The following is a 16,885-nucleotide window of genomic DNA, read 5'->3' as shown; positions in this document are numbered from 1 at the left end:
TTTTTTTTTTTTTTTTTTTTTTTTTTTTTTTTTTTTTTTTGTACCAGGGATAGAACTCGTGCCCTTGCAAGGCAGGCACCAGAATGACTGAGCTAAATCCCCAGCCCTTTCTATGAGGCTGCTCAAGGCCGTGCTACAACCGCGTCCTGCACCTGCTTCCAGGTTCTCATCTCCCCATATAGCCTCACTTCTCAGGTTCAGTGGCTCCATGCAGAGTGAAACTCATAGAGAAAAGGTGCCTTACACATGTTTTACACTTTATCTAAGGAAATCACCCACAGATGTTTAATAAGTGTGTAACAAAAAATAGTTCAACAACATAATCACCAACATAAATTATAACACTAAGCTGTGTTTACATACACAGTTGTATTTGTGCATTTTGATATTTCTTTTTGCCATTCATGGAATTAAAGTTCAAACTTTTAAAACGTGAAAACATTTACTGTATGATTAAAATGTTTTGCACATGTATGAATGTGTAGTAACATTGAGATTACGAGGATTTTGAACCTTTGAAATATCTCATGGAAACACACTATAACAGCTATAGTGGCATCTTGAGCTTGTTAAAAGATGCTTATAACAGCTCTATTTTCAAATATTTTCTACTAATGTGATAATTAGTTTCATTCCCAGAACTCATAGCAACGGAATTCTGTTGTTGAAAGAAGATAATTAGAGGATATCTGGGGAGAGGGACAGAAGTCAGGAGCAAACATTCATATTCAGAATTCAGCTGGTTGAACAGGAAGCCTTTGGAGCTTTGAATAGCAAAGTCAGGCATCTGAGTAACAGTGGGTCCCACTGAAAATTTAAATCTATAATTAGGGCTTATACAGCCTCTTAAAATACTGTTCCCACTGGGAGAAAAACATTTTTTAACCTCCCAGTTCTTTGTTTCAGATATTTTAAAAATCACTTCTGTGGTCAGCAACACAAAGAAAATTCCCATCGAGGTGGTTGTTCCTGAGTTAAAAGTTTTAGATTGCAAGGCACTGGTTGAATGCTAAACATTGCTTTTATTTAACAAAATTTGACCTCCAGAAGATGCAGTTTCATAGATTTTAATTGAATAGTACGTGTCCATTGCACAAAATGGAGAAAACAAAGGCACCAGCAAGATTAGTTTTAGTATTTCTGTTTAACTCATAACCAGCAATATATTAAATCTTCCAGGCTCATTTTATAGGGATGAAATTATATGGTACTTCATGTTATAAGCTGCTATTTCAGTTCCCTAAAATCATAATATTTTTGAAAGTGTTCTTGGGGGTACAGAGTGGGCCTGGAGAGCTGGAAAACCCACCTGACGGAGGGGACGCTCTCTCCACGTCAAAGCGCAGGGCAGCCTTCCCACGGATTGCACTCTGTGAGGGGAACAGGATTCACCCACTGCAAAAGTGAGGCTCGGGAATCAGAGCGAGGGCCATCTTGCTACAGAAACGTGAAGAATGGTACACCACCAAGGCAACTGGAGAGGCTATCAAGGAAGCGTGGAAAGGGTCCCAGGTCCATGAATCTTGCAGCCTTTGAAATATTTTATTTTTAAAACCTGAAACACATATACTGTGTAAATTGAGCGAGTTTTTAGATTTCTCTAATGTCATTTTAGAATAATTTATTTGGCACATCAGCCTAGATGTATCTCTTTCCTTGGGCTATGAATCTGACTTGATAATCTCGTAGTGAAGGGATTTTAGGGATAAATGGAGTTAAGGCTGTGGAGGATGAACTAAGGTCATCTCGGAGCACCCGGCTGAACAGAGTCAACTTGGTCCTGGTGCGGAGGACCCAGCCGAGGACTGTTGCCAATAGCAGAAAAGGAGAACTGGAGGAGAAGGTGGTGCTGCTGATTTTCCTGGAGAAACTTCCATGGGTGCTTTTCCTGCTGTGAACTCCTGATGATGAACTTGGAGGAACAGCCGCTGTTCTCCTCAGGGCAGCCCTGATCTTCGCTGTGAGCATCACTTCCTGGCTCCAGTGTGGATCCCTCAGACCCTGCACCGGAAGTCATTCTTACAACCCAAGAAAAGAAGAGAGAAGTTAAATGGGAGGAACTCAGCAGCCTGATTTCTCCAGAGATTCTTGTCTCTCATAACAGCAAAAGCCAGCCCAGGCCCAGACATCCTTACATGGGATGTAGAGCTCCAGGGAAAATTCAGATCTGAAGTCTGACACTTCCGTCTGACTTAGACCAAGGCCTTGATTACAAAGAAGTGAAATTTATAATCAAAACAGCTAGAATAATATATTAGATAAACTCGAAAGTGAATCTCCTCTGAAACCTCTGAGCCTGGAGAAATGGCCTCCTCCACCCTGTCATTGATGATTCTTCCTCACTGGCTTGGGGGCCAGGCCTTGAGATTTATTTTGTGGGCACCAGGACAGACCTCTGCTTTCTCTCCTGGATATCAGATAGACAGGGTCAAATCGTGCCTACTATGGGGGAAGAAGGACCATGGGCTGAAGAAGTTGCAGGCCCAAGCTGCAGGAGTGGACCTAGAACCAAGTCCTGGGGGTATTGAGCCTGAAGGATCTGGAGCTCAGTGCAGTGGTGACAATGAACACACTGACACAAGCTGCAAGAAATCATCTTACTCTGTTTCTCAGAACTTGGACACATGAAAGGGCCTTGTGAATGAAGCAAGAATTGGAGGAAGTTCATGGCAGTTGGTCAGGAAGGGAGGGGTTCACAGAAATGTCACTGTAAATATACTGCAGAAAAGCAGAAGGCCAACCTCCTGTTCTGTTCCACAAGAGGGCACCCAAGCCCTGACACTTGGGACAGCAATAAAGAATCTTCTGAAGAGGCCATCACCATTGAGAATCTCAGGGGTAGCTGCTTTCTATAAGCCAGGATGAATAGGACTCGTTCCTGAAAGGTGGCACACCATTGCCCATAGGGATACTGAACAGAGAAGCCCTGCACTTAAAGAGTCAGAAACGCAACACCATGACGAGCGACATGCTCCGAGTGGCAGGGGAAAAGGCCTGAGCCAGAGTCATGGAAATTGTTACTGGGACACGTTGCTCCATGTGGAAGACTGGTGGCTGGCCAGCTAGAGTATTTCATAATTTATACAACCAAGCAAATTAAGAGATTCGTGACCTTGAGACTTAGGGCAGGCACTCCAATAAACAGTGGTGATCTCATACCCAGTGCCCAGAGCTGAGATGATATGCAGGCCCGGAACTCATTAACTCATCACGAAAAGGAAAAAGCACTTCAGCCAAGGTTCCCAGAGGAGACATCTACCCGAGGGCCCCGGAGGCTGCTTTCTTCTGTAAGTGGTCAGAGTAGGAAGGGAGGACCAGCCCTTTTTATAACTGCTAGCCTCAGGCTTCCACCTGAAGTTGCTCCTTGGGGTTTGAGGCATGAAGGTGGCCTCAGAATTAGGGTTTATGGAGGCTGCATAAAAGAAATGTGGTCCTAGTCCAAATCCAGCTTCCTTTTGGCCCACTCAGCACATGCTCCATCCAATGACCACAAACAGAATAGACATCGCTGTTGGCAGAAAACACAAGTGATTTTCTCAGCTGGTGACCAAGGTCCAATGTAAGTCTTTGGAACTGACTCTCCCATGGGAAAGACTGTAAATCAAATGCAATACCACAATACCAGATGAGGCATGAGAGAGGTTACTGGTACCTTTAAAGATGTATCCTTAAGTGCTGCTGCGGACCCCACCCAGGCCATTTAAATCATAGCTCCTTCCTCCACAAAACTCAGTTGACTCCCGGATGATGAGGAAAAGCTCAATAAGAAGTAGCCCCAATTTCCACTGCTGAGGTGAAGTAAGTCAGGTAGAGCAGACGGGCTCTGCCTTAGATAAGCAGTGTATTTAATTGGGGAGTATGTTACTTGTCACCATATGAGAAATGGGCTTTCAGTCAAGGAATAGACAATGATATGCACTTACATTCTTGTTAGGCGGAGGTAAATTGTTCCTCCCTCTGTGACAATATTGCCCACAGGATCTATGCCTGTGGTTATAATAATGTGTTATGAAAATTATATTTATACCATCACATCCCAGATAGGAGCTACCAGGGACAGGAAACCCGGGGCCTGGACAACACAAGTGCGACAGAGGGAGAGAGATGGGGTCCTGGAGGGATCAGGAGCTGCTCACCTCAGGACTGTTCTAAGTCCCTCCAGTGTGGAGCACGCTGTGACATCTCCTCTAACGTAGATGAAAGCAGTTCCACTTCTTACTTCACATCCACTAACACAGCCCGTGCCTGGACACAGTGGTCGACCTGTTCCCGGAGGGACAGGAAAAGCTCAGACCTGAACCGACGCCTGGGAGTAAGAGGGGCTCTCAGCAGGTCCAGGTGGAGGGGAGCAGCACTGCCCGGCCACAGGACCCCGCCGGACCCTCGGCGGAGGACGCAGTGGTGACAAAGACGTGGGGAGAGGCTATGGGAAACCGCAGCACGGGAGGGCAGTGCAAACCCACGGCACTGATGGAGAACAGCGCCCTCAGCTCTGCAGCCCTGTTCCATTCAGAAAGAAGCGCACACAGCGGCTTCCCTGGCGTTAGCAGTAAAAACCTGAACACTGAATGGCATATTCATCGGCAGTGTGTCCACAGCTACCCCTCTCGAGCTGCCTTCTCTCAGAAGCCCATGCCCGAATGAGGGACTCGGGTTGGGTGCAAAGCAGGGGACATGGGGGCGCACAGCGAGCAGGGCCAGGGGGAGCTGCACTGCCCTGCGCGGTCACGATCCAGACCTGGCCTGAGCTGACTTCACTCGGGGCTGCAGGGCGCCCCGCAGCTGAGGAGGAGGAAGGTCAGGCCTGGCTGGGCCCGGGCACAGCAGGGCGCTTCTTCTGCTGCGCTGGTCAGAAAGCCCCTGCCTTTGCGTGGCTGTTCCCTTCCTCACTCTCCGGCCCAGCTGCTGGACTCCTGCCCCAGCTTTGTTCTCTCACGCCTGGGGGCAGCCTCAGCAGGCGAACTGCCCAGGCGCTCCCTGACAAGGTGTCGCTGCAGTGAGTCTAGGCATGTGCCCAGCTGCTCTTCTTTTCCTGCGCTGCTATCCATCCAATAGCACGAACTGCGCCAAAGAGCGCGAGAACCTCAGATGCATGTTACGATACGAGCGTGAGGTGTGCACACCGGACAGTCTCAGAACGTGGGCTTCGCACGGCACAGGTCTGGAATTACTCAGCGCTCAGCGATCTGATCTTGTCTTTTAACAAAGAAGACAAAGTTTAGTTTGAGTAGCCTAAAAAGTTCATCTGTTTTCATGATGTTTTTATTTTCTAAATTATTTTAGAAGAATGATTGCTATTTTAAATACCTTTGTTCAATATCAGTTTTTAAAAGAGATGGGGCACGTGCAGGGTTGTTTGGCTATAGATAAATAGCCCAATGGCCCATCAAGTGGAGACTGGATAAAGAAGATGCGATTTTTATATAAAGTGGAGCACTATTCAGCCTTAAAGAATGAGAAACTAGAAGCTTTTGTAGCTAAGTGGATGCACATTGAGGCCATACTTTCAAGTGAAATAAATAGGACACAGTTGAGTACCGAATAGTATCTCTGATGTGAAAAACTAAAAGTGTAAATAAGGTTCAAATGGTATAGCTGAGTGTGAAATAGGAAGAAAATGGCTAAAGGGGACATGGTAATGGGAGGGGAAAGGAAACAAGGGAAGAGAAAAAAATGTGAAAAAAGGAACAAAATTGAAACAAAGTCTTTGTAAAGAGGGACGGGTGGAGGGGGTGAAGAGAGGGCAGGGATATGGGGAAAAAAATAAGAACCAAGATGTGTCATGTAAACGTACAAGATCCCAATCATACATGTAACTATTGTTTTAAATACACCAATAAACTTAATGGGAAAAGTCAGTTATTCACATACAATCACAGTCTGAACACAATTAGACTCCTCAGTTTATACTTTATTGGTGATCGGCATAACAGTGTACATTTTTAACTGAAAAAAAATCTAATTCTACAGCACATAAAGCTTGCCATAGTGCAGCAGTAAAATTCAAACTTTTCAGTTGTGTGAGTCACATACAATCACAGTCTGAACACAATTAGACTCCTCAGTTTATACTTTATTGGTGATCGGCATAACAGTGTACATTTTTAACTGAAAAAAATCTAATTCTACAGCACATAAAGCTTGCCATAGTGCAGCAGTAAAATTCACACTTTTCAGTTGTGTGAGAGGTTACACAAAAATATCCAGCTACGTTGTGAAAGCTGCTACTGTTCTAATGTTAGAGGCTGTGTTTTAAGAGACCTTTTCAAGTAACGCGAGTGACAGAAGAGACGGTGAACTTCAAACTGGTCAAATCAGATGCCTTCTCTCCAGATCACTTCCTTTTCTTAATTGTCCAACATCTTGGCATCCTCTGTCTTACTGCTGAACAGGTATCACATCACTGTCACTGGTGAAAAGGAAAATATGCCTTATTAAAATAGTCATAGAACCTTGTCTGTTAAAATTTGAAAAAAATAAAATCGACCGCCAAAGGTAGTAGAAATGGAAATAATTTATAATGTTAATATTTTGTGATATAACTTTATAGCGAATCATTGATTCAACATCTATATAGATGTTTCAGAAATAGAATTGATCACATTAGAAAGACTCACTGATAATTAACTATACCTCAAGTGATGTATAATGCATGAATAAAGGATGAAGGATATTTGAACTGTTTTTTCCCTTAAACACATTATAATTAAGTCCACTGACTCTTGTCTATCCTTCCATTCTAAAATGAATTTCTCTGGCTCTCCTAGTAAACTTTCCATGTTACCCCATGTTCTTGAATGTTAACTTATCTTTTCAGGTACTCTTTTCCCAACTGGAGATGGCTCCATCTCCCAAGACCTGAAGAAATTCTCATGGAAAGAGTAGAAAAGGGGAGAATCCCCGGATGCTGCAGAGTGTGTCCTTGGAGAGAGCAGCCTGCAAGGCAGGAGCCACAGGCTGGGCTATGCATCGCCCTCCACCTTGCAGCTACAAACCTTGGCCAAGTTCCCTGGTTGCCTCTGCCTCACATGCAAAATGGGACTGGTAAACATAGCGCTTGGCTCCTAGGATGGTGGAAAAATCAAACACGTTTATAGATGTGTACTTGGTACATAAAAATCACCCAAGAAAATGCCAAGCTTTTTCAGTTGCAAAAGAAGGAACGCTTCCCTTCTTGTCTGCAATGCCACATCCAGCTCCTGGCCTGCAAGACTCAGGAGGTTTGCCTAACAGAGACTGTCTTGTTTTTGCTTGTTTTTTGGTTCTGAAGGTGGAACTCAGGGCCTTTATGTTTTCCAGTTTGAGACAGGGTCTCCCTGAGTTGCCGCGGCTGGCTTCGAACTCGCCAAGCAGCAGCCTCAGCCTCACAAAGTGCTAGGGTGACAGGTCGGGGCCACAGTGCCCAGCTGGCAGTGACACTTGACAATGAAAGTAAGAGAGGAGCACAGTGTTAGGCTGTGGAGGCTGAGTGGGAGAGCGAACACGTCGCACTTAACACTTCATGCGGAAGACGCCTCCCAGAGTTGGCGGCTCCCACGTGCTTACCATGAGCCCTGCACTGGCTTGGGCAGCCCAGTTCTGCATTTCCCAGTGGGAATCACTCTCACTAGTTTCCTTTGAAATGACCGTTAAGTGATACTTTTTTTTCATTAATTTTATTGGTACATTTTAGGTACACAACATGATGACATTTATCACTGGGAATTTGCACCTTTACGAGATGTATCTTGGTTCTTTTTTTTTTTCCCCCATTCCTCTTCCTCCCTTCCACCCCTCCACCTTTCCCTATTTACAAAGACTTTGTTTGTTTCCTTTTTTCATATTTTTTCCCTTTTCTTTCTTTCCCCTACCCTTCCCTTTCCCCTTTGAACCTTTTCTTCCTGTTTCACACGAACTATTACTCATTTTAATCCTCGTTTACACTTCAAGTTCTCACACCAGAGAAACCATTCAGTATTTACACCTGTGTGTCCTATTTATTTCGCTTCAGAGTGTGGCCTCAACAGAATGCCTCATCTAGTTAATATGCTTTTACTTATTGTACATCTTTTTGACATAAAAGTCACAGCTAATCACAAAGACATGAAATGATGGAGGACAGCAGTAAATGAGCACAGAGAGGGGCGAGTTGTTTCCTCAAAGAAGGCAGTGCACAGAGTTGGGCCCTCATTAGGTAAGAACAGTGACTCTTCTTTAGACTCCACAAAATACTAGGTAAAAACTTTGTTGGGTACACACACCCGGCATGCACACACATGCACACACACACACACACACACACAGCCACTGATCCTTAATGTGATGGCATTATTCCAGGTTGGAATATATGGAAAATAAAATGATTGGGATGGTGGAGAGCTCTGAGAGTGAACCCGTGGGGGACAGAGAAGGAGCTGGTGTTGTGGTGCGGTGACTCCGCGCTGCAGGGGTGACTAGAGAGTAACTGGGAAACTGGAGAAAGTGTGCGAGCTTTTGGTCCATAAGGGATATCCACTTCGTAAAGCTCTGTTGTGAATATGAAGCACGACACAACACACCTCAGTAACAGCCACGGGCAGGAAGCCTGAGGATGAATAACTTCACTTTGATGGTGGGACCGCCCCCCTTCCTGTGGCCCAGAGCAGATGACCTGGACCCTAGAGGGGTGGCACAGAGTGCGTGGGGTGACCCCTGTGTATTTCCTCATTTAAAAAATCTGTCTTTTGTCTAAATGTTTGGTGCATAGGATAAATTAGTATATACTTCGCAGACAGACACCAAATGTCACAAAAGCACCAAGCTGTGCTGGGAATGGGGCTGAAAACGTATTTTCTGGCAGAGCCATGCAGTGGGAAAAGCTTGAAGAGTGACAGCACAGGAAGGAAGTGCCACCCCACGCTGCTCTCTGTCCCCGATGTGAGGGGTTTCTGTGTTGCCCTGCTGTGCATGGGCTGTGGCTCCTTAGTTTGTGGAAGAACAGGAAGATGCTTGTCACTGGAGACCGCCCCCACACACACGCATAGTGGGGTGACCCATGGCTTTCTTCTTCATTTTGAGTCTTTGCTGTTATTTTATGCTCAGTGTCCTAACATTTTACTTGGGCACTGCAGAGAAAACCATGTTATGTTCTTAAATGCAGTTTATGGTTAGCTTTTTGTGCTGTGATTATGCTTTGTGGTGTATTAGTCATGTATTATATTCCTCTAGAAAGGGCTGTGATTCAGACTGGCATTTTCCAACTACTCTCACCTTTCACAGTAACCTAAAATACTTGCTAAAACAGCCATTTCCAAGGCCTGCCTTTCGAAGCGGTAGGGTAACACCCATGGGTATACAAATTGCAAAGCACTTTAGAGAATTCTTATGATTAAGGAAATGGAAAACATCCATCCCAAGATTCTCTGGGGCCTTTTAGTGCACTTTTGACAGAAACATTGTCATCCTGACAGCTTTTCCCTCACACACACGATGCTGGTCTAGATTTGATTGGTAACGTGTGAAATGAACATGAAACTTTAATTAGGCATGTTAGATTGGTAGTATACCATAATTACTAGGTGGCATTATGGTTTGTATTCCTTTATTTTGGCTTTATTTATAGTCATTCCAAACCCAGGCGATGTAACGTTCCTCTCCACCCACCGTGGACTTTTGGATGCTGGACCTCTACAGCAGTCCCATGAAAAACCCACAGCCCCTCTTCCTGAAGGCTCAGTCCTCTCCTGCTGACCTGTGGGTCTGGCCGGTTTCACTTCTCCCTTCTCTGCTCAGAGCTGCCCTCACTGTTCCTTCCCAGGGGTCCACCTAAACCAGTCGTGACCTATCCCCAGCACTTGAGAAGGACACTACAAGGTTAGTCCTTCTGCACATTGCATTCGAGCATTCCTGGATTCTTGCTGCAGTCACCAGAGGGATGGCAGGCTTTGCTTTCAGTGCATCTGAACCCTAGTCAATGAGAACTTTGGTGAGTCAGAAATAAGTGTCAACACCTCTTGACCAGAATGACTCACACACACGTAATCCCAGCACTCGAGGATGTCGAGGCAGGAGATTTCAAGTTAAGTCCAAGCATTGGCAATGAAGGGACTTAGTGAGACCTTGTCTCCAAGTAAAACAATCGATAAAGGACTGGGGATGCAGCTCAGTTCGAAGACCCTCAGATCAGGCCCCGATCTACAGGTGAGCGGACTGAGCTCAGACAGGCAGACTGCTTACCCAAGACTACATGAAAATGAAATGATTAAGCAAAGATGCCACCTTATGTCCTATTTCCAAACCCCAGTGCTGCCCTCCATACCTTTAACATCCAGACAGCGTCTTGTCTGTACTTTACTCCATCTGCTGTTCCAGTAAAAATTCCTGTGTAGCTATGCATACACACACACACACACACACACACACGAGAGAGAGACAGAGACAGAGAGAGAGAGAGAGAGAGAGAGAGAGAGAGATACACAGCTACCCTGTTCTAGAGCAAAAATATTTTATAATTGTCAGTTGATGCCATTTATGCTGTTCTGCTACTCCCATCTCTCTCTTGTGGCTAGAACATCTCTGGAAAGACCAGCTTATAAGTGATCACACATTTCATTAAGTCATTAATCCCATGTGCCCTGATATTTACTTCCTAAAGGTCACCGGCAACCTCTCCAACAGCAAATCCTGTCTGAAAGAAACATGACTTAAGTGCCTAAGGTTTTTCTGGCACTGGGGATAAGTGCTTAATTAATATCTCACATTATCTTCCAAGAACTTCATAATAAAAAAGACAAAGCAAGAGGCCAAGGATATTATCTATGCTGATAAGGTTTCTGGGCACAGCAGTCTGTGTCCATTGCAGGAAGTTTGTCCAGGGGCAGAGCTGGCTGAGCCCTCTTACTTTGTCAATAGTTGATGACGGGAAATGGGCATCAGAAAGGACATAAAACAAAACTGTAGTACCATCAAAATATATGCAATAAGGTCTTGTGCAGAAGGAAGGCATTGCACACCGTGACAGAGGGAGGAAGTAAGTCTTTACTAAAATTGCGCTCTATTCTCAGAATATATTTGGTGTTGGATATGACGAAGGGTAGTGTAGGATTGAAATGCTCCTCCGGTATGGACCGTACATAGTCTGGGCCACTGTAGCATGGCTGAGGAGGCTGGTGTAGGATTTGTTGAAGAAATGGGTAGGAAACAGTGAGGGCACTTAGGGGACTTGCCGCAGCCTGTGAAAGTGATTAATGAAGGCTCCTCCGGTGGTAATGGACATGAATGGGAGACAAGAGAATGGACTGTGTACTGCTCCGAGGGCAGGGTTTGTGAATCTTCAGAATGTGGATTTCAAGAAAAAGTAGCTCAAGAATTCATGAATCATTGTGATCAAGAATAATTAGACAATCTAAACAATCATTTTTTAATAGTAGAACAACTTTCATTGCTCCAGAACTGCTAAGCAGAAATAAGCATTTATAATTTGTTTGATTAAGCATCCTTCTCACAATCAAAACTTGACAGAAAGCTAAGTACAGTGCTTCTCAGTACTGTGAAATCTTTTCCATTTTTAAAAATACTTTATAGACATCTGAATATTGATATAGTATTCCACTTCTTGCCAGGATCCATTCCACAGCCATCATGAGCTACTGATGGCTGGAAGAAATAAATCTGCAATTATTTTATTCCAAATTTGTATGTGTAGGTGCTGAGATTATCAATGACCTTATAAATCCTAAAAGGATTACTTTGCAGTTCACAGGCCCACTGGATTAGTTATCTGAACTTTAAGAAATCTGACAATTGTATAAAATAGCTTTCTTGTTTACTGCTAATATTCACGTATTACCAGTAAGTGATTATTTGCAACATAATGAAAGCTTCCATACCCTTTCAGAGCAATCTGCTTGTTTACATAAAAGCTTTTCTCAGGCCATATTTAAGACAATGCTCCCTGTAACACAAAACCTCCAGGTAGCTAGAAGGAGGGTGCAATGGCTTGTGTGTTGATTTCATAACAATAGACTTGGAGGAGTTAGAAAGACCCATACCCAGGCACCAAGTCAATAGAGACCTGACAAAGGTGTTGGGATATGGAATACACCCAGTCCCCTCTGAGTTGAATAGATACTAGAAAGGGAGAAACTGTACAGCGAGGCTAGGTAGCTCTTTTAGTGGGCACTACCATGAAGAGTAACAGAAATGGGACAGTTGGTGAACAGACAAATAGGATCAAGGAAAGTTCTTTGAGAGCTGAGTATTATATTGTAAGTCATTAATGAAAATAACGCACAAGAAAGATATGTTTATGTGTAGAGAACGTGTATCATCAGAAGACCAGAGAGATAGGTATCGTAGGAAGAGCCAGAGATGGGTGACGTAGGTGGGAGAAAGTCACTTCTGGCCCTGGGCAATTTGGCTACCAGGTAGGCTATGGTCAGGTTAGTGGAGTTCATTTTAAGAGGCTAAGAGAGTTTTAAAATCTAATTATTATCTGCTCTTAAATGTGCAGAGATATCACAGTTGAGCATGAGAAGCAGTGGATGTGTTAGCGATTTGAGAACTGCAAGGCAGCTGTGAATGTTCATCACTGCAGGTGGTAAAGGGAATTGATTAGGAATCTGTAGTCTGCTGTGTCTGTACTGAGCAACTGTTTGAAAACATGACCGTGAATTTGAAGTGAGTCCAAAACACATAATTGTGTTCTTTTCAGTCTGAATACACGGCAGTCCCAGAAAGGGCAGTGGATGGGGCCAACTGGTAGGGAGGCTGTTTTCCTCTGAGAGTTTGAAGGACACAGTGAGGCAGAAGAATGGAATGTCTGTAGGTAGACCAGCAGGCTGGATGATGGAGGCCAAGCCAGATGAAGAGCAAAGTGGCATATAGGAGAAGTGAGGGGGCAAAGTAGTGGCATCAGCATGGAAGATTTTGGATAAATTAATAAATATCTAATACCTAAGTTAGGCCATAACCAGAAAGCAGGACATATTTTTAAGTCATTTTTTCCACTGTCATTATTAATAACAATAGTCTGGTGGGTGGCCATGAGTTTGGGTATCTGGAATAGGGAAGAAAAAAAGAACAGGAAGAAAGGAGGAAGCTGGACTGATCATCGCTTATGTTGATTTATTGCTTTCCTGGAGGTTCAATAGACCATGAAAGACTCCAAGAAACATCCTAGGAAACTCAAAAAAGTAAACTCATTGATGAATTCAAGAACAATATAAATAGTTAGTGCTTGTTAAAATATGCCACACACCTCAAAGCACAGTGATTTGTGAAGGAGGAAGGCAATGTACATTGGATAAGAAAGAAATTTCAAGAAAGGAGTCGCACCCGCTCTCTAGGCTTTGAGATGGAGTGTTTGTGTGTGTGTGTGTGTGTGTGATACTAATTCCACAGCAAGTTCTTCAAGAGAAGAGAAACAAATCCATTAGTGCAAGGATGTGAAGAAACACTGTGGTGGAAGCAGGCTGTGTAAGTGCACATGTGTGTGGAAAATGCAGTGGTGAAACGTTCTCAGATGTGTTTGACTTGGGCTATGGGTTGGAAGTGGAGAAGGGGGCAGGGTGGCTGTGTGAAAGAAGGGAAAAGAAAAAACATGAAACAGGAGAAGATGGAAACAAAGTCTTTGGGGGGGTGGGGGGGTAAAGGGAGGTCAGGGGAATGGGGGAAAATCAGAACCAAGATAAGTCATGTAAAGGTGCAAATTCCCAATGACGAACATAACTGTATTGTACACCTAACAAGTACCAGTAAACTTCATCAAAAAATAAAGAGAAATGCGAAAGAGAAGGAACGCTGAACTGAGTGGAAGGAAAGCAAATGAAAAATCTAGAAGTTGGTACAGCATGCTGAACACCAAAGCAATGGGACCTTTCCCCACTGGTTCCCGTCTAGAAACACATACACCTTCACATGATCTTGCTCCAGTGATAATCCTTCCACCCAGCTGCCTCCAACTGGGTTAGCTCACAAGGTCCTAGCTGTGCTGTGAATTTCTGGCAAGTCTATGACATACGTTGTACACTCTGATGAGAATCAAACTGCCAAGCAGTTTATTCCCTTCAATATTTTATTTACATAATCTCCCAGGCGAGAGGTGAATTCTAAAAAAGTGAAGACTATTTCATACTCCTGTAAATTCTCCCAAGTAATCTGTATAGTGAATTCTACTGTAAAGTTTTTTCATAAATATTTGCTACATTAATTTTATGATTTAAAATAAGCACTAATTACCATATATTTACTAGAAAAGTTTTTACCTATCCAGAGTCGAATGTACTTTTGCACATAAATTAATTGCACAATAACATGATCTTCCACATAGAAGACCCAAAAAGTTCCACCAAAAGACTCCCAGAATTAATAACTAAATTTAGTAGTGTGGCAAGATACAAAGTCAACACACAAAAATCTATAGCATTCCTGTGCACCAGTAATAAACTTACAAGGAAAGAAATTAAGGAAATAATATCCCTCACAACAGCATCAGGAATAATGAAATACTTAGAAATTAACCTAACTGAGGAAATGAAAGACCTTTACAGACTCCAAAATGTCTTGAATGTTTAGTTGAATAAATCAGACATAACAAGCTTAAATAGCATAAGGTTTTTCTTATATGTGAAACTCAAAATACAAATAAAAAGTAAAATAAAGTAGACAAGAGGAAGTCACAAGATAGATCTTTTGCAAATGGGAAGGGGACCAAGAGAGGGTGAGAGGGCAAAAGGAGGGAAGGAAAGGGGACAAAAAAAAAGAGAATTTAGATGTGCTATGTACAGTACCAATCCCCATGAAAAATGTGGTCACTGTATAAGACAAACATATACTAATAAACTATAGAACAATTTTAAAAAATCACTATTAGTACAAAAACCCAAAAAAGTTAATTCTGCAAATCAGCACAATATTGCACTTTGGGGTCAGTGTTTTAATTATAGTTTTTAAAGTATATGTAAATGGCAATCTCCATGAAATCTCTTTGATCAGACTTTGTGGCCAGGTAGCAGATATTCGCTGAATACCTGAGTGGCATGAAGGTAAGTGGACGTCACAGGCCTCTGTAGAGAAGACCATGCTAGATTATACATGTAATTTTGTTCTGCTAGGTTCAAAAGCAAGGAAAGAAAGAGTAAAGGCAATTTGCAAACAGCCTTATCAGTGCACACCACTGATTTAGACTTCCATGGGGACAGAGGTGTGACTGTTTGCATTGTTGATGTCTTCACTGCTGTAGCCTTCAAACTGGATGCCAGCTCTTTCTACTTTCATTTTCACTGCCACTTTCAAATGCTCTGCATAAATCCTCTCATTTCTACTCACAAGTCACACCATTCACATTAACTTACATGCAAGTGCTTTCTACTGTCTGGGCCCAAATGATTCTATTAGTAACTATGATGTGGTTTTTCTAACTGCTCTCACCTGATGACTTCCAGGCAGCAAGCTGAGTTTTGTGCTTAGCTTGGGGTCCTTACTCAGTGAATTTCCATGGCTACAAAAAGCATTAAAGAAGTATTCACAAAGACACATTTAACACTTACATGCATAATTAATAAATGATGCAACAGTTTACCTTTGTAAGTCAATGGGAATATTATATTTAAATAATCTTTAAAGTGGCTCTTAATTGGTTCCTATGGAAGTCATAATAATTTATGTTCTTAAATTAGGATTGGTAGACATATTTATCCTTAGTAATTTGTGATATTAACTTTTCCTCTAAATAGAAACAAGGGATCTTGATGGAGCTCTAAGTTAAAACTGTATCTGTGTCCTTTCATGTTCTCCTTCCATCATTAAGTAAGCAGCTCATCTTGATGACAGCCCTAAATCTATGCAGGGGTGGATCCAGGCCCAGGCCTGGACTGCAGAGCTCACTTGGAAATCTGATTTTGCTTTCTTCTCTGTCCTCCTATCTAGAACTTTAGATGGTCATTTAACACTGATATATTTATAATAAATATATAAAACTTCTTTAAAATTTGGTAAATAAGGCCTGGGCCCTATCCACCGCGGGAAGAAGAGCCACGCCTTCCCCCACTAGGAGCCGCCATCGCTCCAGCACCAGGAATTTAGCCATGCAGGTACCCCTGAACCCCCACAACTCCCGTACATGCCCCCCCATGCACTCTCAGACCTCCTGATTGTGCCAATCTTTGGACCCACTCTGCAGAGGCAGAGGTGGTCATAGAGGGTATTTTTCTGAGTTCCCAACATTGAATATCTTTAAAGAAAGGGCCTGGGAAACCTGTAGTAGAATGATGTGGAGTTCAACCGTTCAGAAGGTTAGGGAACTCAATCTGGGCCTTGCAGCCCAAGGTCAGTCAGCATCATGGGGTTCTGCCATCAGCTAACTGAGATCAGGGGTCTTGCGTCCTAGCTCTGTATGAGCCATTGAATGGTAAATATACTATATTGAAAAGTTTGTTCACTGCAGACATATTCTGGACTGCTTCTTGATTTCAATTTGATTCAAATGGTTTAAGGGTTATAGACTAGTGACTACCACAGGTGGTTAGTTTCTAAGTTATGCTTGATCTTAATGTGTTGCTGATTGTATCCATTGGGATAAAGGATTGTGGCTGATTTGATGAGCTGTTTTCTCTGATGTTAGGAAGATGAGAATGTCTGTGGGTCGTTAGAGACCCAGAAGCTAGGGCGCAACTATATTGGGAAGATTTGGATGATAACCCAGAGATTAAACCAAGGACAGCCCGACAACAAAAGTAAAAATGAGAAAACACTTAAGCAAGACACAAAGACAGACTTCCAGTTCACCAATGGCAAACAGTAGGACAAATGAGGATGAAAAGGCCAATAGTGAACCACCAGGACACCCTGAACTCAAAGCATAGGAAGTAACAAAGCAGATCAATCAGGCTCTAGAAAAATTCAAAACAGAAATAATTTCCCAGATAAC

At 43.1% G+C, this 16,885-nt stretch overlaps 1 protein-coding gene across 1 annotated transcript in view; it reads right to left on the bottom strand.

The window, feature by feature from the left end:
• Positions 1–6,145: 6,145 nt before the first annotated feature.
• The window catches only part of LOC104870937 (cadherin-related family member 4-like), a 101,868-nt gene continuing 91,128 nt past the window's right edge, over positions 6,146–16,885 (bottom strand). The window contains exons 23-24 of the mRNA XM_033755889.1: positions 15,388–15,457; positions 6,146–6,409 (exon numbers count right to left, since the gene is read on the bottom strand). Coding sequence (XP_033611780.1) covers positions 6,407–6,409; positions 15,388–15,457 — 73 coding nt within the window. The 3' untranslated portion in view covers positions 6,146–6,406. The remainder of the gene's footprint in view (positions 6,410–15,387; positions 15,458–16,885) is intronic.

The sequence above is a fragment of the Fukomys damarensis genome, unplaced genomic scaffold (assembly GCF_012274545.1).
Source record: "Fukomys damarensis isolate Sample0158 unplaced genomic scaffold, DMR_v1.0_HiC HiC_scaffold_4, whole genome shotgun sequence".
In the NCBI taxonomy this organism is placed as follows: Eukaryota; Metazoa; Chordata; class Mammalia; order Rodentia; family Bathyergidae; genus Fukomys; species Fukomys damarensis.
Note: the sequence above shows the minus strand (reverse complement) of the source record. Positions and strands in the feature narration are given on the sequence as shown.